Below are 23,028 nucleotides of genomic sequence, written 5' to 3'. Positions count from 1 at the left end.
GCCTGCGGCGGGGCCGCTGCCCCCCCGGGGTCGCCCTGAGGCGGGGGGAATGGCGCAGCCGCGCCGCGGAGCCGGGAGGCAGCCTGAGGGGGCGAAACGTGCCGCAGGAAGCGCTGCCTCCCCCCGAGGACGAGCCCGGGGACTCGGCGGGTGTGTGCGGTCGGGGGGGCTGTCGGATCCGTTCGGTTTTAGGGCGGTCATTACAGGGTCCCAGCTGGGACCGACCCTCCCGCCCCGGCGACTCTTCCCCCTCAGCGCCGGGTGACTGGAAGGAGAGGTAAGGAGCGGCTTCAGCCCCGGGGGGAGGCGGGGAGGGGGCTTTGGGGCGCCTCTATTTTTTGGGGGTGTGCCTCTTTTTCTTGAAAAAAGGGGGCTGCCGTGCCGGGAGCACAAAGAGGGAGCTCCGAGGAAGCGGCACTGGGCCGGGGAGAGGCCGCGGTTCCCGCCCGGGGGGAAGCGGCTCTAACATGGAGGGAGAGCCGGCGCCGGGGACCCACCCCGGGGTGGCCTGAGGGGGGCACGGCGGCGGCGGGGCGCCGGGGGGAGCCCTTCCCTCTTCCCCCCCGGGCAGTGCCTCCGTTGTTTTTTCCCCTCTGACCCCCTCAAAAAAGCCAGCCGGAGCCGGGGGAGGGGGTTCCCTCTTCCCGCTGCAGGGTGAGAGCAGATCGTCCTGCCGGAGCTGATCCGCCCCCCCCCCCGGCTCCGTTCCCCTCGCAAAGAGCCGAGCCCGGGGCGGAGATGCCGGGGGTCGTGTGGGAGGGATGGCGAGGAGGGCTGGGGGGTCTCTGAGGTGAGCTTGTGGTGGCCGTGGAGCTGGGGGGGACGAGGGAGACGGGGACAGGCGGCGCCTTTGGGCGCTGTGAGCTGCGTGGGGTTGGGTCCCCCCCTGCTTGGAGGCGTCTCCTCTTCAGCCTTGAGGTGGTTTAAAAAGAAGAAGCGTGCCCCACTGCCTCAGCACAGGGCTCCAAATGCCCACACTGCGGGGCTGGGAGGGCTTGGTCCTCTCCCAGGGGCTTGGATGCCCACGGAGAAGGTGCACGAGTGGCTGGAAACCCATCTTCCACGGTAGGGCTTTCTGTGGAGAACGGGGTGCTCGAGAACCTGACCGCATCCTGCTTGAGGCAGCGATGTGTCCATGGGGGAGGTTATGGGATTCAGCGCATCCTTATCTCCCCTCTCTGTGTCCCCATGCAGGAGTCAGGACTACCCGGCTGATTTTTTTCGGAGTCGAGGTAATGGCTGAAGTCGGTCGGTGGGAGACAGCTGGAGGCCCACGGCAGTGCCAGGGGGCTGCCCAGCGCCCATGAGCTGACCCCGAGCCTCTGCCGCCTCCGCCGGGATGGGGAACAGCGGCTCCGCCGTGAAGGTCTGCGCAGATCACCAAGGAGGCATCAACTGGCTGAGCCTCAGCCCCGACGGGCAGCGCCTGCTCACGGGGAGCGAGGATGGCACCGCGCGGCTCTGGAGCACGGCCGACAGCCAGTGCCACGGCCACTTCCAAGGTATGGCGGTTGCTTTTAGCCTGCTTTTCGAGGCTGGAGCCTGGGACAGGCCACACAGCGTGTTCTGGTCTCTTTCAGTCCCTGCTGCCTGCTGTGCAGCCAAAATCATGCTTGTTTTGTTCTGTGCTTTTCTGAGGGTTGGTTGCAGTAATGTTAAGCAGAAGCTCTTGCAACCCAAAACAGGTTACCAGCACTACTGAAGGCATGGATCCTTTTATCTCAGGGTGTGGAACGCAGCAGTTTAACTTCTGTCTCTTTCCAGAAGCCTTCTGTTTTACAACCTGATGAAATCTTGACTTCTTATTATTGTCTCTCTATTTTTTTTGTCCTTTTAATCTTCTCATTTTTCAGATGATCTTTATTTAGAAGCTTTTGACCTAGAAACTAAAGTTTCTGGAAAGAAACTTTAATAAGTAAGATATTTTTTTCCCCACAGAACTTTACATTTGACACAGAAATGTTAATTGCGGGGCTTTTTCATTCTAAATTGTTTTTGCATTATTAACAAAATTTATTGTCCTTAGACTAACATCTGAATAATTAAAAAGAAGGGAAAAGCTCTGCAGAACACAGTCATGCAAGGGTCACACTATGGACCAAAGATTATGTTTGTATTCTCACTCACTCGTTTTCTTTTTCTCTTAAAACAGGGGGAAAAAAAGGAAGCTCTTACATTTGGAATTTCTGATCCTTTTTTCTTCCAAAAATAAACATTGTTTGTTTTTTTTTTTTGTTAGTTTGTATGCTTGTTTTTAATGATAGAGTATTGTCTTTTCCCCCACATCCTGCCATAGTTCTGTCTCCTGGAAAACTCACTGCAGTTGCTTTTAAGGATTAGAAATCCATTTAAAGCACTCATTAACTTTTGACTAGAAAGATGAGTATATTGGATAATATTCAGAATCTGGCTGTGAACTGCTAGATTTGGGGGTAAACTTTAAAGAAGGTTGGATAGATGGTTTGTGACCTGTCAGTTGAATCAGATAATTGTATGTATTTTATATCTATGCACTCACACAATTCTTGGGTAAATTCATATTATAAAAGCTATAATTACTAATCAACCTGTATCTGTAGCACAGCTTCAAGCTTCCACCACAACATAACTGACAAGACTTCTGTGGTGGCTGCTTTTGACCAGACCATCACCAGACCTTGTCTGCCACAGGGGGTTTTGGCATCCTTTGTGTGGCTCAAGTAGTATCGATGGTTAAAATCTGACTGACAGACTTTATTTCAGTAACCAAAATGCTGTTTTGATCTTCTAAGAGCAGGATTAGAAGCTGCTGCAAGAAAAATGCCAGTGGTTGAAACCTGCCCCGTTAAGCTGCTTTGCAAAAAGTTTTCAAGTAATATGAGGATGGGTATAGTTTACTTACAGTCCTACTTACAGGCCTGTTTAATTTTTGACATCTGGTGAATTTGCTTAAGAGAAAACAAGACTGTGTGTTTGTAATGTGGCTTCTGATTTGCTGATTTCTTGAAGTACAGGAATTTTAACAAAATCACATTTTTGCAGTCAGCGAACCTAAGTGTTTTACTGGACAGTCTGCTTTCCCTCAGTTCTTTAGTATCTTGATTGTATAACACTGATCTGTTTTTCTAGTGTCTTTGTCCGCTTCCCTCCCTTTAGTCACGCTTGTCCTTTTTATATCTTTGTCTTTTCTAAATCCCAGTAAGGCCTACTGGCTTCAGCCAAAGTCTGGGGCTCTCTTGTGACACTTCAGAAGAAACAGTTCTGGTCTGAAAACTTAGTCTGAATATATAGAAATGAAAAAGTGTAAGAGGTAAAGTCTAGGTAACTGTCTCATCAGTTACCTAGATAGGTGACAATATTTCACACAAGAGATCTTGGACAAAGCTGGGCCCCAAATCCTAAGGTGGTTTTAGATGCAGTACGTTTCATAAAACAATGGCACATCTTGCTAAGCAGCAACAGAAGCCTCGGGTTGCAATATAGATTCCTCTTCACTACCATTACCGTATTTTTCAGCATGCAATTTTAGTGTAGCGGTTTTGTCTATTGTAACAGTAAATTCCCAACATACTCTGATTACTGTATAAATAATTCTGCTCTTATTCTTTCTTTCTGTGTCGTTTCCTAAAAGTATACTGATGTTTTGAAAACTGTGTTTTCACTCATGTTATCATTCCTAATGGGGAAACTACTGGTTGACATTTTATTAGTTATGGTTTTTTTTTGTTTGCGTTTCATTCTGCTTGGACAGTGAAACTAAACTTGCTGGTAAGGCTCACGTCTTCTCCTTTTTTCATAGTTTTGTGATTTAGTTTAGGATTGTTGTTTGTGTCCTGACAATCAATAGGCTGGGTTGAAATGCAGCCTTTTTTTTCCTGACCAGAAGAAGAAATCAAAAGCATTTTTTTTATTTAAAACAAACAAACAGCCCCCACCCCCCTTTTCAAAATGAGTTTTAAACTCCAGTAGTCTAAATTTTATTATACCGATCCTAATTCAGCTCATTATGCTTTTATAAAATGATATGAGCTGCCTGACTGGTGGAACTGTACTGTTTTACTCTTGATCCTTATATCAATGAAGCAGAGTTTTCTACTGTTAATTAAACACGTTGTGTTTTACACAAATCCTGAAATGTGAAAAACATGATTGTGCATTTAAAACTAGGGCTTTAGTCTGTTTGTTTCCCGTATTTTTAGTTAAGCTGAAGAACACACCTAGTCTGCCCTGCCTGCGTGCGCTATGATTGAATTTCTGTATCTCTGTTCTTGTTCCTAGGACACGAAAGCTACATCACCTTCTGCCACTTAGAAAACGAGGCTGCCTTCACGTGCAGCGCCGACCATACCATTCGGAAGTGGGACGTGGTGACAGGCCAGTGCCTGGCCATTTACCGAGGACACACCTCAATTGTTAACAGGTTGGTTCCACGGAGTTCTTCCATTGTGTTCCTGTAATCTGTTATCACGCGTGTTGTCGTTTTACTGCAACTTTCCATTACTGCGCTAATAAAATAGGTTGTGTAAACCTTTGAGTGCAAGCTACACGTGTTCTGTGCTGTAATGATTAGTTTTCCTAGCAACAGTGCTGACACATCCATAGACAGCAGATAGGAGAGAAATGAAAGGCACACGGCAGGGGAATTGAATCCAGTGCTAGGAATGAAAGTCCACAAGAAATTATTCAATTGATAACAGATGCTTCTGATAAATAGATGTAAAAACATCACGTCAAGCCTTTGAGTCACTGAGAAGGATAAAGTCGGGGCTGTTTCTGCAGTTACTATTCCTGCTCGTGCAAATGAAGTTTAGTATTAAGCTGATTGTGCATGACTGATCAGCCGGTTGTAAAGTGCCTCTTAATAGTTGGGATGGTTTTAATTAATCACAAACAGAGCAGTCAAAGATTGATTTTTTTATTTTTTAATGTGTGTTTTTTGTTCTTTACTGAACACAAAACACATACGATGTGTAGCTGGATCCTGTAAATAGGAGGGCTGGCTCTGTCTGTGTTTTGGCACTGGCCTGATTTTGCTTGAATCAGCAAATGGGGAAATGTGTTCCCTATTCATAAGTCTTTGTTGCCAGTTTGAAAGATTCCAGAGGACCAAACTCAGCTGACAAAGGAGATAGGTTATAATGTTCCCTGTCTCCAGTTGGGAAATGTGAACCGCAGAGATTGTTCTCTTATCCGTTACGTGTTTGTGCAGCTACAGCTCGTTATTGCGGGGGCCCAGTAAGCTGAATGCTTGAGCTGCAATCTCTAGTTTGCTGTTAGAAGTGGGGTGCTCTTGCTCTACCTTTTTTAAGATCCTGCAGTATGAGAAATTAGCTGTACAATTTATTTATTTTATGCACTCTCTATCTGCTGATGGAAATCTGTTTGTATTTCTATACCGTTAGTTACAGTTCAGGTTCTTGGAATGTATTTTGTATTTTAATTCCAAGCGATTTTCGTAGGTCAGTTTATAAGTAATTATTTGTAAAGAAATACTAATACGTACTTATCAAGAAAAATCATTTTTCTTGTAAAAACAAAAACCCACTGCCAACTACAAGAACACACAGAAAAACCACAACACAACCCGCCCCCACGCTGCCCCTAACAAATTAATATCTGTTAATTGGCACGTATAACTCACGAAAAGTATTAGTGCTGCTGGGAAAGACCGTAGAAAAACAGACACTCAGAGCTGCAGTGCTACAGGGCAAAAATATCCACATTGGTGTACGTGAATAAGGGGTGTTACTTTTCAGAAGTAAAACCAGGGAAGTGTAGAAAAATGTCTGTTCGTAAATAATGTGTTTGAAACAGAGGCTGAATCAGAGTCAGATGTGTTGTGTTCATGCTACTCTTCCTAACTTCAGTGTGCTTGGAACTCAAATTGTGACAAAAATAAGATTACGTCAAAAGAGTGATAGTGCTAATACATATAGACGTCCTTTTTGACAGGATCCTGGTTGCCAAAGACTATCTGTTTAGTGGCTCCTATGACAGGACAGCCCGCTGCTGGAGTGTGGACAAGGAGAAACAAATCCAGGAATTCCGGGGCCATCGGAACTGTGTCCTGACTCTAGCTCACTACTCCTCCAAGGATGTCCTCGAAGAGGAGGAGGAGGAGGAGGAAGAGGAGGAGAAAGTGAGCAGAGACCTCCTGGTGACAGGTAGCACGGACTGCACTGTTAAGGTCTGGTGGGTGTCCAGCGGGCGCTGTTACCAGACTCTGCTGGGACACACTGGGGCTGTCTTATGCCTTATACTTGACGCACCAAACAGGGAGCTGTTTTCTGGCAGCACGGATTACACCATCCGAACGTGGAACATTGTCACTGGTGAGCAGTTGAAAGTGTTCAAAGAGCATCAAGGATCCATAATTTGTCTAGAGGTAAGAATGGAGGCCTTGTCAAGAGCCACTCGAAGGGGGTGTCCTTATCCTAATCGTGTGGGCCTCAGTTGGCTCTTTCATTCACAGAGACGCTCTTCTGAGACAGGTTATAAATGGTGAGCGTAAAACATTCACGTAATAACAAAATAATCGTGCTCTGCAGTCTTGGAACAACTTCTTTCTCTAAAACACGTTCTGGTGTCCTCTTGGCTTCTAGTGGTTGTCTTGGTCTAATTTCTACCTCAGTATCTATTCAAAGCCTCCTAGATCCCACAATTTGTGTGAGATTAGCAGGGAGCACTGTTCTTCTGAGTAGGGTTGTGTAAGGTCTGTGTTCACCAGACTTCGAAGAAACTTAACCTGAGCCCTGTCCCCCAAACACAGGGATGGATAACTTAAAAAGGGGAGGGTAAAAATCAGAGTAAACCAGATACCTTCCAAAAAAAAAGGACAAAACACCAAAAACCAACCCAAAATTATGGGCAAGAGATAATAGGAGAGCATAAAGCTGAAAGAAATCCTGCTTTTAAAACCACGCAAACATATTCTGAGAAGGAGATGGCCAAACAGGAGAACGGGCAAGGAAAATGGAAAAGAGAAATAGAGCTTGGGGGAGAGAAATCAGAAATAGTGAGGGAAAGGGGGGGTGAAAAATTAGTGTGACTTGAAAAACTGTACCTTATTTTTCTGTTTGTAGTATTTGTCTGGTGAATGTTGCCAAGTTTGATAATGTTGGAGGGGAGGGAAGGGGGTTAAGGAGATGAAGAAGGAAAAGGGGAACCACTGAACACGTACTTGTCCTGTAAAGTCAGTTATTCACCAGAAAATATTAATGGAGTGTTTAAAGGAGGTGAATGATGGTCTGTAACTTAATTTTAGGTAAGTAAACCTAAATGTTTTTGAATAGATGCGTCATATTAACTTCCATCAGACAACAGTTTTCTCACTGCTCTTGTTGTTTGTGGCCCTACCAGCTTTTCCTTTAGGGAGGCTGCAGTGTCTGTTTTTAATAGCTGTTCAATAAAAGTTGCCTTTGTTTCTAAAGAAGATGGTCACAGCCGACACTAACGGACTGAAAACCCAGTGGTACTGAAGGAATTCTCTTTTCCTTCAGTCTTAGAAAGGAAAAAAGAACTAAATTGTGATGTCCTGGAGTAGCGTTTGTCTTGCTTGGGTGTTATAGCTTGGTCCTGAGATACCGGGGTAATGTATTTTGAGGATGCTCAAGTAAAGCTGTTGCTGTTCCTAGTGTCACGCTATGTTTTGCTGTTTAATTGCTGCCCTTCTCCCAGGCACAGACTAGCAACGACAGAGCTTGCTTTAATTTAATTGGGCTCTCGCTGAAATTGTTAGACAAAACTGGCTTGACCCTCTCCCAGAAGCCTGGGAAATTCAATTACGCTCTTTGAACGCCCAAGAATGAGCAGTGCTCCTCTGCTTGTGAGCACGGAGTTAAACAATGGCTTTAAACAAACACAGCTTCTCGCAGGAGAGAAGAAAGGCAGACCCAAAAGATCTATTTGGCAAACCTGAACAATTCGGGGTAGACGAGGGCCGCTGCTGCCAAGGCTGTGCTGGCAGCGCTCCTGGCCAAATCCTCTTCCCGGAGCTGTGAGTGACTGGGAGCCGCTCCGATCGCCGGTTGGTGTCTGAGGCTGGAAGAGTCCAGCTGGGTACACGCTGCCCCGCAGAGAGCCTTCAGTTTTAAGGCCTCTAAACCCTACCCCGGCTTGAACAGTCGCTGTTGAATAGCTTCAGCCCGTCGATCTTTCCTAATGCCTTCCTCTTTCGTACTGGGTTCAACACGAGCCCTTCTGTTCCGCTTGGCTGCCTCTCCGTGCAGCCCACGTGGGATTTTCAGCCTTTTGTAAAGGGGTCAGTCACCAGAATCCATACAAAGATGGTACAACAGAAGGGAAACTTCCTGAACAGAGGTGTGTGTGTTTTATTCTTTTTCTTTCTTCCTTTTTTTTTTTTTTTTTTCCTTTTTGTTTGTTTGCTTTGCTCTTTGTTCTAATGACTTTTTGTTCTCCCGAAGCTTTTGGAGCCTTCTTTGCCCAGGGCTTCTTTGTGTCAGTGTTGCAATCTGTGTCAGTGAGTTAGCCTAGCATTTTTCACACAGTGGGCCAGGGAGGGCTGGGAGGTAGTTGTGAGTCACGCCCGGTAGCCAGCAGTTTTAATTACTGGCAGTAATTCAGTTTCTTCGGGGTAGAGGAGTGAGCTGCTAATTACACCAGATTTTTACTCCCCTGTCCTGGAGGAACGGAGCTGGTACCAGCAATTAAAGGTGGTTGTTACCTCCTCACCAGCTGGTATAGGCTTGTGTGAAGAGACCGACGGGGCAAAATGTACTTATTTTCATTTTATTTTTGCAAATTAAGGTTCCGAAGGGAGGCTGACCTTTCAAAAAGTTTGCAAAAATGACTTTGGCCAGAGGACGGGGAAAGTTTGGATATCGAGACCGTATTTTTCCCCAACTTTAAAATGCGCTGTCGTTACCGGGAGTGCCCCGGGATGCTCTGAACTGCTGAAATTAGGTCTGGGCTGTTCCCATTGCTTTCCAGTAAATACCAGTAGCCTGTCTGTAGTGTGAGTGGAGCTTGCTGGAGGGGCCTTTCTGGGTAGATACCACAAAGCACGCTTGTGTTTTCCACCTTGCTTCCTGCAGGGCTGCTGTATGGAGAGCAGAGAGGTGATACCACGGGTACTTTTGGGTTTTGAACGTTCCTCAGTTGCTCTGAGATCCTTTAGGTGCATGGATTAGAGGAGCCTGAATGTTCTAAACTAGCACGGCAGGAGAGAAAGCCCTGGTTAGCTTTTAGCTCTCCTTTTTCCCCTCTCCTCGGTGATCCTGGAGGATGCAGTGAACAGAGTGAGCCGTTCCCATTTTCCTTGTCCTGTCCCGGCTGAAGGTCCTGCACGCGCTGTGCCCCCCGCATCGTTCTGCTGCAGGTACCAGCTTCCTCTCCTGCCACTTCCCTTGCTTCGACTGACGACGTTTTCCCAGAAGACTTCCTGCCTGCTGCGAGGATTGCGTCCGAGCTCGGTGCTGGGGCAGCCTGTGCTCAGGCAGTCAGGCGAGGTAACCGGCAGCGCGGCAGCCAGAGCTCCGCTCTCCCGCAGCGCGTCGAGAGCTTGGCAGGCGAGGCCCAGCAGCTGTTCTGCGTGCTCCCTCTCCGTCCGAGAGCCAGCGGCGAGGTTTTGTAGGAAGCAACGGGGAAGAAGCAAGGGTGGGCCGAGAGGAATCACGCAGCTCGTTCCGCTTCTTCCACTTAAAAAAATTCAGAGCCCTGCTATTTGTAATTAATAATCGATTTTGCTTTTCCTTAACGCGGCCGTCTGCAGTAACCCTGGCCTAAATATTTCCTTGTGTATGTTGTTCTAAATGCCTCCAAAGTGGTTTTACAAATCCGTCACAAGGATTGCTTGGTCATTTGCTGATTGTTCAGACCGAGTATTTGTAAAAGTTGTGCTGCCAGAAGCTGGCAGAAAGAAAACAATCCAGCTTGGTATTTAGCTTGGACGCTGCAGTGAACGTTCTGACGAGGATGAGAATTTCAAAAGGAGTTTTAAATGAACAAGAGCGGGCAAGGACTTGCTTCTGGTTTTCCTGCAAGAGATCCTTTGTTGGGAGCATTCCCTTTGGTTGTCTCTTAGAGCTGGCTAGGGGAAAAGAATGCTTTGAGCAAAGCCATTGCCTGAACTCCATTTGTGCGCTTAACTGTTGTGATCACGGGGACAGAATTGTTTTCCTGGTCCCATCAACTGAATGAAGTGCATGTACGTTTTGTAATTCATTGCATCATTCATCAGAGGGTGAAGATACAAATTAGGGAGATCTGAAGGTGTACAGCACTGTTAGAAAAGGGTCGTGTTTCTAGGACCATTGCTTTGCACTGCACTGAAGTCGAAAAACGCTCTTTAAGAGCCAGACCAGAGAGCTCACTCTAGATGGATTCTCAGTTAAAAAACAAAACAAAAACAAACAAAAAAGAACCAATCCCTTGCCCACAGGGAGTTCTTTAGCTCATTAAAATGAATGTGGTTTGAATGGGATCCTGAAAGTCTAACTCGGCTGAAGGCTCGCATAGTTGTAACTTGAGGCTGCTCCAAGTTGGTGATTTCTAACTTAGAAGCAGCTGTGAACAGAAGACCCGGCTGACAGGTTGTAGGAATGCCAACCCCCACGAAGAGGAAGAGCTGGCAGTGGGAAACGGGGTCAACGTGAACTCGAGTTCCTGGCGGCCGGTCTGAGCGCCCTGGTCTTCGGAAGGAGGACGTGCCCAAATCTGACGGGTGAGCTCATTGCCTCTCCTTGGACGGGGGCTGAATTGTGTCTCACACAATTTAGGGAGACACAACAGGGAGAGCAAAGTCCGTTCCTGTAAGCTGCGGGTTGAAATGCCTGCTAAACAGTTCTGCTGCTGTGCTGTTGGCATTCATACAGGTGGAAATTGTCTTAAGCTGCGGCAAGTATTCAGTTCAGCCAAGCCTGTGGAGCAATAGGGTTGGGACTGCCTTGAGAGACCAGCCCTTGGTTTGCTGTTTGCTTGAGCTGTGGCGTGTCTAGGGGCTGCCACCAACAGCAGGGTTGCATAAAATAAGCATTTTTAAAGTAAAACCTGTAACAGCTTTGGTGTTTGCAACCTGTATTTTGCCACTGCAGCTTAAAGGCCGGTCTGACTGAACTTCTTCATGGAGCAGTACACCTCCAGGACCTTGGCCTAAGGACTAAGACGAATTTCCTTCCTTATGGCGTCTGGGTTGCATCTGGTGCAAAGCAAAGTCCCTCAAAGTAACGAGGAAAAACGAACAGTCCAGAATTACAGATATCAACGCAGTGATTTTTTTTTTTTTCCCTCTGTCTGGCTCAGGCTTTAAAACCGGGCATCTGATTGTCATCAGCTTTTTTTTTTTTATAGTTATTCTTGTGAAGCTCCTTGGGTTTGAAATGCCCACTCAGCTTGCTAGTATCCGAGCTGCGAATCCCTTGGGTGCTGTGTGCTCTGCTACAGGTGGCCTTGCCTTGCCTTGCCATGCTTTGCCTCGTCCGGAACTTTGTTGGGCTCTTAGCCAAAGGGAACAAAGGGCTTAAAAGCCAGCCAAGGGAAATACAGCTCTGAAAATATCACTGCTTCTCCAGGCACTTGCAGATTAGAACGTGTAAGTCTTTCTCCTGATCGTTTTGAAACCAATAGTTGACAGGCTGGGGTACATTCGGAAAATCTATTGGGTGAAATTTTACATTTTTCCTTTTAAATCATAAGGAAGTTAAATTCTTCACTAAGAATAGGGCCAGGGATAGGGAATTGGGTATGGGTTTTGGAGCCTTTGGGATGAGGGGAGGGAAAAGGCCTGGTAGTTTGTGACGGAGGGTTGTAAGCCCACAAGTATTTGCTGAAAATGAGCGCACCCGGCTACCCGGACACAAAATGAGGTGCCACTTGTGGCACTGGGGAGGCCTGGCCCCCCATCGAAGCTACAGCATGGTCTTGCCTTCTGGTGAAGAAGTCAGCATGCTCTGTAGTCTGCAGTCCATCGGGGTCTGGATTAAATGCCCCCCGTAGGCTGTGTCTGCACTGGGGATAACCACATCTTTTGGATGCAAGCTCTGAAAGCAAGCTCTGGAGTAAAAACGCTGCCTTGACACGGGTCAGATTGGGCTGGTGCCTCTGTCCTGCTCTTTTCAGAGAGCATCCCAGCTGGTTTCGTATATTCTCTTGGGCAGTTGCAGGCACTGATGCCCATCACAGCTGCCCGGAGGCACGTAATGCTTCCTGGCCCTTGCCGAAGAAGTTGGATACAGATGGCTACAGCTGAGAAGGCTGCAGCCTTCCTTGTCCAGGGACAAAATACCCAGTTTTAAGGTACAAACTGTTTCAGATATCTGCTTCAGGATGAGGCGAGTCGTGGCCTAGGCTGCAGTGACTGTAGGGAGCCATCTTAGCTGTCAGTATCTACATCCATTTAGATGGAGATGCCCGCATCGTACTGCTGGTGGTGGGTCTGATTTGCGTCTTCACCCTGAGCTATGGCTCTTGCTAGGTTTCCCCACTAACAGCTACTTCGTGCTCTGCATTTTACAAACACCGCGGTTTTGCTGTTGGTGTTGCCGCAGGCTTGGTCTGTGACATCCAGTGGGCTGTTCAACCCGATGGTATTTCTGTTCCCAGCCTCTGCTGAGAATCCTTTTTGCTGCTGTGCTCACCTGCTTAAACTGGCGAGTGGGAGGGAGGTGTACAGGCACTCGCAGGGCCGCCTGGGTGGCTCGGAGGCTTTGGGTTTGGAGAGGTGGCTGGCTCAGCAACTGTCTTCATCGCCTTCTGTGCCTCAGAAGCTTTTACAGCTCTTGTGATCCCAGTGCTGCAAATGACCTGGGTAAGCCCAGGTCATTCAGAAGAGTTTTATATCTATCGAAGAGGAAAATCTGGGCACGGTGCTGCCGTTCTGTTTCACTTCAGCATTTGTACACCCGCCTCAAGGTGGAAATCAAGCGGCGCGACCTAACGGGTACCTAGCGCCGCGTGGCACTTACCTGCAGGAGGCTGTCACCTGCTCTTTTCCCCTGTTCTGCAAGCAAGATGTCTGAAAAAAAACAAAATGTAGTGACCTGGCCAAGAACAACCCGGCAGGATCTCGGCTCAAAACAACCTCTTGCATTCGGCAGGTGCCATCAGACAATGTTCTTCCTGCCCATTCGGGTCGAGCCTGGAAATTAAGGGTCAGGTTCCCTTCCTCGGGCTGGCTGTTACAGGTCTCAGCCGGTCGTTCCTTCTCTTCCCTGGTGGAGACGTGGTATTAATGCCATTGCTGAAACAGCTGAGAAGTAATAGGATGTGACACTTCAGAGTACTGCTGGCTTTTAACAGCGCGTGTGTTTTACAGCCCCCTGACGTTTAGCTTTGCAAACTGCCCCTGGGCCAAGCTCCGCTCATTTTTGACACCGTTCAGGAACGACGCCTTTTGGGAGTGGGGATGGAGACGGGAGAGGGTGAAAAACATTTCAACCTGGCAGAAACAGCATGTAAAGAGCGGAGACTGAGCGTTTACGATAATGCAAGGTGGTGGATGAACCAGCCCCTTAAAAGTGACCTCAGAGCAAGACCCGGGTCCAGTTGCTTTCCTGGAGGTGTCTGGGGAGCCTCAGGGGTCAGTGCTCTGCTCGCCACTTTGAGCCTTCTGATCTGTGCATGAGGAGGGGAACCAAGGTGGTGTTACTCCTTACGTGAATCCTGTTTCTCTGGGGAGTTGGGATTCTCCCTCCGGCTCTCTCTGCCTTTGAACCAAATTGTCACAACCTCGAAGGGAACTCTGAGAACACGTGTCCGACTGGCTGCCTTCGTCCTCCTGCCTTCAGGTGTTGGGCCAGCTCTCTGCCTGGGCTCACAGCTCCGCAGAACGGTGGCTGTTCAAGCCTTCGGTTCATCTTCCGTAGCTGAACATTGAATACAAGTTTTTTTCTTTGCGCCAAAGGGTTTCCCTGCGAAGCTGCCGGGCTTTGGGAGGTTCGGATAGTTGGTTGGTGTGTACCAGCTAGTTTTATAGCCTTGCACAGGTCAGTAACGTTCTCGCTGTCTCAGTTTCCCTCCTGCAGTCCTTCCCTTTGCCATCCTCTGCCGTGTCTGCGTGGAAAGGAAAAACCAACCTCGTTCGCTGGTGAGCTCACACAGTGTGGAGGATGTCCATCCACGAAGTGCCGTTCTTTGGGTTTTATAGGCAGGCTTGCTCTACGCTCACAGCAGAAGAGAACCTGTTTGAAGATGTTTAGAAACCTGTGTGAGAATAGTTAATCATCTAATCTCTAGATAACGGTCCAAAAAGACTTCTGGAAACAAAGGCACAAGACCCGTTGAAGAGTTAGTGTTTCCAGATGTTGACCTTGTGCAGAGCGATCCTGTTATTCTCTGGTTTATGTTGGGTGGAAATGTATTTTTAATTTACATTTTTCGTTACTCGAGATTGTTCTGGGGTTTTTGTTTTAATTAAAACAAAGTGTTTTAATTAAGTGTTCTTGTCAGCTACGCTCTGCAGAAACTACCATGCAGGTGTTTTTTTTTTTTGTTTTTTTTTTTTTCCTTTTTTGAGGCTGTTCAGTCAGAAGCCGTGACTTCAGATGAGTCACTTCGGTGCAGCTCTCTCACAAGCAGGCCTGAGAGACTATTGCTGATGTTTTTTTCTCTTCCCTTCAGCTAGTGAATCGGCACTTGTATTCAGGAAGCGCGGACAGGACAGTGAAGTGCTGGTTAGTAGACACTGGGGAGCGAATCCAAACGTACAAGGCTCACAAGCACAGCGTTAGCACTTTGAAATACCACGCTGGGATCTGTAAGTTGCCTTTCCTATGTTCAGCAATCCCCTGTCTCCTTTTGGATGTTTGTCTTTGATCAAAGATTGTTAATAGAGGATACTGTAACTGTGAAGGCTTGTGAAACTGTCACTTTTTTCAGCTCCAGCATGTTTTGTGTGCAGTATCAAACTCTGCTGCGCTGCTCGGTGTGAGAAGCTTAGATCTTCCCTCCGTTTTTCACCTCCCTCTTCCGGCATGTGAAGGGGCAGCTGCTTTATTTCTGTTAGGAAGGGAAGTGGCTTGGATCCAGAGCTGTCTGGGGGCTGTTTGTGCAGCCACGCTTTGGCCTCACCGGTCTGACGTCTGTCAGTCTGCTTCTGCTGCTAGTTTGTGGACACTGAGTGCTGCTGCTGGATGCACAGCCCTGTGCCTGCCTCTGCCAGCACTGTGTAAGGGATTGTCCTAAACCAGAACCACATCTCAAGTCCTCGCTGCTTCGTTCTAACAGGTAGGGTTCCCGTTCACACCCTGACCATCTCAAAGACTCATTTTCCACAAATCCTTTTCCCTTAATCTGCCTTCCTCCATGTAGTTGTTCCCCAAACTACCTTTCTGCTCTAGCTCTTGCTTGCCTTCTTACGAATGCTTGGGACTCAGCTTCCCTGCCTTCACTGCTCTGATAACAGTGGTGTCTTTGCATAACCGTCTCTTGTTGACATAACATATTCTGACCAAGAAATCTCTTTAAATCCCTCTCCTGGCTGGCTTTCCCTCTGCATGTCATCGACGCGCTTCAGGGTTTGGGTTGCAAGCCTATGCCCCTGCTTTTATCAGCCTGTTCTTCTTCTGCCACTGACATCAGACTCGATGAGCCTTCATTCACTTCCCAAGCAAGTATTTCTCTGCCATCCACGTCACCCAGTGAAGGAATACCGGTCCTAAGCTAATCGAGAAATTGCAGAGCTTGTGATTTCTGTACTTCAGCTATGCAACCAACACGTAAGACCAAGTGAATGGTCAATATTGGGCTTTAGTATCTCTTTCGGAAGATTATTGGTATGATGGTGATAAATGGGCTGTTTGACGTGGCCGAATATCTGACCACACTCATAATCCAGTAACTGAACCGATTTCTTAATTGTGTTTGGAAACTTACCACGAAACCAAGCCCATAGGTAGACTTAGATTTTTAACAGGCAAGCCCTGTTTTTTTGCCCTTCCTTTTAATAGTAGACCCACAGCACTACCAGCCTCCGTTAAAATGGTTAATCATAATTGATGGTTAATTTCAGCTCCCAGAACCGCCCCGTGCTCTAGTTGCTGCTGATTTCAACTTGTGCAGGTGGCTAAAAGGCTGAAATGGAAGGGAAAGGGGTCCGAGCCTATGCTGCAAAGTTATTATTGCTCAAAGATGCATACAGGTGGGGCAGGGGAAATGAACCTGAAATTTTAATCCAGGAAGAACACTGGAAAACAGTGTTCGTTCTTTTTTCCTTTGTTTTATTTTCACCCTTTAAACCAATATGAACCAAAACATTGAACTCATCGAGAGTACCCAAAACCAAGATAACTGTGCTGAGCTACTGGTGGCCTGGTCCAGCGAGGAATCCTTACTGAGGAGACAGGAGACAACCAGTACAGACCTGACCAGGCTCCGTAAAACCATCCTAAGGAAAGTCAGGCTCAGACAGAAGTTTAATCATCTGGGGCCACCCCCATCAACCCTGCAGCTTTCTTTCTCTTCCCCCCTCAGCCCCCACGCCCTGTCCCTGCCGTACACATCGCTGCGTTTCCCTCACAGTCTCTCAAAATGCAGGCAGTGTTGCTGCATTTAGTCAGACCTGTGAAGAACATCCTGATAGTGTGAGAGAAGTGTGCATAGTGTTAGTTAAGATCTCATTTTTTAAATCAAATGCAGAAATACTAAAGGTGTCAAACAGGGCAAATTGAATCCTTCCACTTGAAGGGTGGAATACATGTCATGGAAAAATGTAGGGGTGTGACCGAATAATAATCCAGATGCATTTTAATTCTTGAAAGAGGAAATTTCCCCCTAAAAGTTAATTTATATACTGTGATTGGTTGTGTTACAGTAAGGCAATTCTATAGTAGCTGCAATTGCGATTGAAACACGACTATTAGATACGGTGTAAGTAAGTGATTCAGGGCATATGCACTCGATACCAAATATTAGAGGTAATGTAGCTTGAAATTCGAGCTGCTCACCTGGGACAGATGGGCACTGTGTGGGCATTCTCTGCTTTTCGAAAACGTAGAGAAAATACTTCGAGATAAATTAACTTTGTTATGGTTTCTGTCGCATGTGCACCTGCCCTAGAATATGGAAAGAATCTCAGCTGAGAAGTGGTAATTTTCTTTTAGAAGATCTCATTTTTTTTTGCTTGCTATCTGATCAGTACCCACAGGCTTGTTGCCAAAAAGATTTCACAGTGTAAATAAGAAAATTCAGTCAAAGGAGGGCAGGAAAAATATACATGTGTTTCCTAAATGGCTTTATATCACATAGGGAGGCCAGACAGATCTGAGAACTAAGCCTAAAATAATCAGAATATGTTTCTAGTGGCTTTCCTCAGTATGCTTCTGTAATTAATAGCATGGGGAATATTAAAGCTTGTCCTCAGCTTCATTTACTTAATGATATTGTCTTGGTTATTTCTCTCTGCAGTATGTGCGTGGTCATTTAAAATTGAATTCAGTTTATTTTTTTTTCATGACACAAAATTCCCAAGGGAATGTTTAAAACCTGTCCACCCTCCCAAGATACTGTGAAATTTAAGCAAAATATAAAAATGAATTGTTATTTTTATATATTAATTGCTTGTTTGTTTCACAGCGGTGCATATATAACCATATATTTAAATGCCGAATCTGGGTTACATCAACAGCTCTGCTTTAAAACTCGGAGCTGCAGAGAAGCTCCCTAAATCTAGAGTGGCAGTTCAAAAGACGTAAAGGGTGTTTGTCAAAAGCAAACTCCTGATAGCTGAAATAAACTGACAGCTGCACAGCGAAAACAACTCTTAACTGGTTCTTACTCTGTGTGTGTGTGTGTGTGTGTGTGTAGTAGGTATTCAGAGATTTCTGAGCACTGAAAAAATAAATCTTGTTCTGTGCTTTACATTGTTGTTACTGCTTTGCAGAATGGGACGAATGCTTTTTCAGGATTGTGTTGGCAACTGAGTTGATGTAGGCCCACATAAAATGAGGCTGATTTTTCCATATCCAGATGTTTCTTGAAGGTGTACCCCGAAGTACCCAGCCTCCTGCTGTTTAATTTGAAGTTGAAAAGCTGGTGGCAGTAGGTAGCCTGTTCTCATCTCTTACTGTAGCCCCGAATTTACCATGTGTTAATTTTTTCACATCTATTTAGGAATTCATTGCCCAGCTTCTCCCAAAATATAAATCTGTTTTCAGGCATTTCGGTTTTGTAAAAGTCTTTGCACGCTAGTGGCTTTTGCAGAGACATGAAAGGCAGGGAGCAGTGAGTATGTTGCTTTTTGCACATCTGAAATTTTTATCTCCAGATAAACTCAAGGAATTTGGGGTAAGTGAAGGGAAAGTAAGTGTTCATGAGGACAGTTTGTAACCCTTAAAGCATGCAGATGTGCTCCCTTTGGGGAATAATGCTGAGTACACAGCCTAAATATTCAATACTGCTTTACGCTTTCTGGCTGCAGCAATGAAGCTCCTGAAGAGCTGAGAAATTGTTCTCTGAGCATGTTAAGATACCCTGCGGAAACCTGATCCTCAGTCAAAATCCCTGCTCATGCTTAATTTAGTTTAAAAACACAAATCTGGCAGCACATTTACAATATCTAGCACCTAGAATGGAAGAGTTATGGCCCAAATCCTCAAATAGTTCTGTGCTGTACCGAAACAGGCTATAGCCTAGGCCTTGAGTCGCTTAAAGGCTCTGCTGCTTGCAAAGACCCTAAGCTGCAGGATTTAGCTGAAGAAATCTACCACGCTGAAAGAGTTTATAGAGCTTCTTGTAAAGCTGCCTGCACCTGCTGCTCACCTCCGAGGCCAGATCTAACTGTGGTATTTCAACAGAGACAGCCCTGCTATGGGTAGTAAGCTTCTGGTTGAAAATGGGGGGAAAATAAGGTTTGTAAAACGATGAAGCTAGGGCCAAATTCATACGATCAGAATGGGAAATAGCTACGGTAAAACAAAGGGAAGGCTTAGAGGAAAGCCTTGAAACCACACTTGAGATAAATTGCCTGCTTAGAATTAGTGAGGCGTGTTTAGGCAGGGAAATGTTCATGGCAAAGAAGAGCAGAAATAGATATCTGAAGTATGTGCAGAGTGAAATGCTGAGGTGTGTAGGGAGTTTGGTGCTTGAAAAAGACAAATGAAGTCAGGCATGCAGGGGGCTGAAATGAAAATGATCAGAACTTGCTCTACCAGAGAAGAGGCTCAGGCCAAATGACGATAGGCCCCGGTCCTTTGTGAACTGGTTTCGGGAAGGTTTGTGAACTGGTGTGAGCTGGCGTTACGTGGCCGCTCACGCCTGGCCGCGTGCCACGCCGTGTGGTTGCTTTGCAGTGTTCACAGGAAGCGGTGATGCCTGTGCGAGAGCTTTCAATTCCAGGAGCGGCGTCCTGCAGAAGATCTTCCGAGGACACAAGTTCATCATCAACTGCATCCAGGTACCAAAGGGGTTTCTTTGCCGGGATTTAACTTCTGATTTCTCCCCCGTTGATTCCATGAGCTGGTGTGGCTGTTCTCTCTGTGACGTTGTGCTGGGATAAGATGAAGCGTGACAGACTCAAACATTCCCCGTGCAATTTTAGAAAAGCTCCAGGGAGGATAAGCGAAACCTTATAAAACCCTATATAAAATACTGCCTCCGGCATATATTTTTCTATAGGTATGAAGATGACAGAGCAGCTCTATATTGATATGTGGTCCACCTCCCACCAGACAAATGGAAGAGTCTCTGCTGCTGGGTTAAAAATGTTCTGGAAGTTATTGAAGCCCTTCAAAAGTTGCACGCACGTCCTCAAGGGCTACGGGCATTTTGGTTTAAAAGTGGGGAAGTTAGTAATCCTTGCGGGCTGTGCTAAGACCAGTTTTGTGGTTTAAGTTACGCTGCAAGGAGTCCTGGAGGGAAAGTTTGAATCCCTGGGCGCTTTGTGAGATCCACATTTCCCCACATGGGGATCTCGGTACAAGCCGAGTACAGGATGAGGATTTTGATGAAGAGCGTGAGACTCTGTCAGCGTTTCTGGCAGGCTGAAGGTCGAAAGAAAAATGAGAGGGGATGAAATTCCTGTTGGAGCTGATCCCAAGCGTACATACTTGTGAATATGCTCCTCTTGTATGTTTTTTCTGCATTAGCACGTGGCTAGCTGGTCTTAAACTGCAAATGCTTGGATGTTGAGCAGTTTGGTTTTGTAGCAGACGGTCACCTGGGTGCAGGTGAAGTTGGGTAACAACTGCGAGAATCACTTTACAGCACTGACGTGAGCAGAGCTTGCCTCTGTACTTTTTTGTAATTTAATTCCCAAGGGCAAAACATCCCGGGAAGGGAGAGGACTGAGAAGTGGCGACCTTAATCTGAACTGGTGTGCTAGGTAGGGCTGCGGTGGGGACGGGGGCTGCGTGCAGGGCTCGTGTGGCGCTCGGTGCCCGTGCAGGGAGACCACGAGCATTTTGGCAGGCCAGCAGACACAGGAAGGGAGAGGATGAACGAGACCAGGAAGGGGAGGATGAACAAGACCGATGGCTTTCTTCTGGGGATGAGGGGACAACTGGGAACACTGCCAACAGAGCAAATGTTGCATTGAGGAACCTAAACTACAGGCGGGCGTTGAGGTTAAATTTCTGGAGGTTTGCAAGAACAAAAGATTTCAGAGGGGGAATTGTGCAGATTGTGTACTGCAGAGGAAGAAGGGAGATGGTAAGGAGAGCAATTCCTAACCCACCCACCGGTGCTGATTTTGGTGCTGCCTTCAGCTTCATCTTCAAAACCAGCAGTCTGAAACCAGCACAGAAATTCCCAGCTCCATCTTACTCTGACACTAAGAAGTTAGCTCCCCATTGCTTTTCTGGTAGATTTAAGTTATAAATAACTCTTGCTGTTTATATTTTATGGCTCTGGGAAGCGGCTGAGAAACGAAGCCTGACTTGGTAACATCTCATCCCACTTCAGCAGCTTTCGTGATAATTTATACTGCCTCTTGCAATGAGCTATCAGGTCTTAAGGATCGGTTCAAGCTGCGTTCGCTCTGATTTTTGATCGTGCTCGTTCTGAGCCGTACAGTTTGATGCTGTGTGACCCTGTTGTTGCAGATCCACAACGAGTTGCTGTACACGGCTTCCCACGACGGCACTCTAAGGATTTGGGACATCCGGGGAATATGCAAGAGAAACAAGCGGCGCTTGAAGAAGGAGAGGTCTGCGCAGGGCAGGAGCTCTCAGAAGGGAAGCCTGTCTCGGCTTTTCAACAACAAAGTCGGCTGTATGGTACAGCAAGAGAACGGCGACCACGAGACCGTTGAATTAATGTGACTGTCCGGAAGAGACTTCTTATCGGTGACCAAAGCTGAACCTTTTGTTTTCTGCACCACTGTGTCCATGTAACCCGGAACTTGGGAAGAGATGGGAAACTGCTTTGCTTGAACCTTTTAGAAGCCGGGATTGATTCTCTGGGACTGACAGATGGACTCAAATCAGGCCGCCCCTCCAGCTGACTCTCAGCTGAGCAGTACTGGGGGCAGGAGGGGCTGCGGGGAGGTCAGGTGGTGTCTCTGTGCTGGGTGTGTAATTAAGGACTTGATTTATGACTGCTTTTTTTTCCAATTTTCTCTGGCACAGAGGTGTTGCACGCTTCCGCCTGTCTGGTATCTAATGAGAAGCGTTTCCTCCCGTTCCTGTCGCCTGTTCACGTGCCCTCTGTTCAGCTGAATGTAGAAAGTGAAGGTGCCTTGCAGCCTGACTACACGTTCAACTATCAAGGCTGACCTTTGGCTCAGTTTTTTTTGCTGATCAGACAGAGGATACGGCCTAGCAGGGAGGAGTTTCAAGTAGACTGGACGCCTCTCTGGGAAGTTGAGTGTATCAGGGCAGAGATTAAATCGCTAAATGAGCGAACAATCCACACCTCAGACCTTTTGGACCAAGGCCAATTGCCAAGGCACAGCAAGTTGTCTTCCCAACAGCCTTGTGGGTTCCTCCTTTAAGATCTCACGCTTCAGCAAAGGAAGCCTCAGTGGCTTCGTGTGCATCTCGCGTGTGCTGCCAGGGGCGCGCACGCTGCCAACCACCTGTTTTTCCCCAGGCGCAGTTTCCCAGACGGGAAACTCCTTATGTGCGTCTGGGACGGGCCTCGGCACGGCCAGGGCTGGAAGCTGGTCAGCGGGCATCGCCTTTACGGCTGCACAACCTCCGTGGGCAGCCTGGCTGTCCTCATGGGGAAAAGGTGTTCCTTCAATCCACAGGGTGTTCTGAGCATGTTTTTTTTAAGCGTGTTTTTGAGGCGAAACAGGAAGATTTATTGGGTGCTGGGGGAAAGAGCACTAGGTTTGTCATCTTCCCTCCTTATGCGGTTACGCTGGGCCTTGGTTTGCTGGCAGCGTCGCTAAGCAGTTGAAGTCGAGGGTACTTCTCCCAGTCTTTTTCCAGGTTCATTCCTTTCTGATAACCACTGAGCCATGAATAAACAAGGGGTCTTATATTTTTCTAGTTGCAGATATAACTCTTTGTAGAACCAGTACAAAAATAGCTAACCACATGTTTTTATTTTTATGGCTTTATTTATTCTGTACTACGGCAAGATAAAAATGCTGTAATTCCTTTTTAGAATGGACTAATAAACATGTGGCATGTACAGATAACTGTCCGGTTGTTATTCGTGTTTGGAGGGGATTTAGCCGCCTGCGGAAGCACAGCAGCAAAGAACGGCTGGAACATGGAAAAACAAACATACACTTTTGAAAACATTTCTTTCTTTTCCCTCAGTGCTGGGGCCAGTCAGGCGTGCTGCGGAGCTGTCCTGCCTCCTGCCACTGACCGGACAGATGGAGCTCAGTGTCTCTAGCCAGTGGAAGGGGTGACTAGCCACAACCATTAAGGAAAAATCCTGTGTGATGAAGAGCCACGCACACCAGCTAAAGTGTGCTGAAGGCCTGCCTTGCATCGCTGGGTCAGGGCTGTCGTTGCTGCTACGTACGCTGCTCACCTCTCCTGCTGAGCAGCTTCGTTAGCTCTTACCTGGCAGGTTTCTGCATCTAGTTGGAAAGAGCGTTTTAATTATGTTAAATGCCTGCTAAGAGACCAGTTTTGGAGGGCGTCTGCATACTGTACACTAATTCCTCTGTAACTCTGGCGGGCCTCTTTGTAGCTCGGTGCT

General features: G+C 47.0%; 1 protein-coding gene across 2 annotated transcripts; it reads left to right on the top strand.

Annotated features, from left to right (window-relative positions):
* The first annotated feature begins 33 nt into the window (after positions 1-33).
* On the top strand, positions 34-22,896 carry WDR86 (WD repeat domain 86). 2 transcript variants are annotated; one of them, XM_035554276.2, is made up of 7 exons: positions 34-277; positions 1,195-1,502; positions 4,258-4,399; positions 5,932-6,364; positions 14,554-14,689; positions 19,221-19,324; positions 20,970-22,896. In XM_035554276.2, exons 2-7 carry the CDS (start codon positions 1,340-1,342, stop codon positions 21,186-21,188), a joined length of 1,197 nt encoding a protein of 398 aa, XP_035410169.1. In that variant the 5' UTR covers positions 34-277; positions 1,195-1,339; the 3' UTR covers positions 21,189-22,896. The 2 variants fall into 2 exon arrangements, with proteins under 2 accessions (XP_035410169.1, XP_035410168.1); XM_035554275.2 differs by lacking the exon at positions 34-277 and adding an exon at positions 912-1,065.
* Positions 22,897-23,028: the final 132 nt, after the last annotated feature.

This window comes from Cygnus atratus, chromosome 2 (genome assembly GCF_013377495.2).
Source record: "Cygnus atratus isolate AKBS03 ecotype Queensland, Australia chromosome 2, CAtr_DNAZoo_HiC_assembly, whole genome shotgun sequence".
Lineage (NCBI taxonomy): Eukaryota > Metazoa > Chordata > Aves > Anseriformes > Anatidae > Cygnus > Cygnus atratus.
Note: the sequence above shows the minus strand (reverse complement) of the source record. Positions and strands in the feature narration are given on the sequence as shown.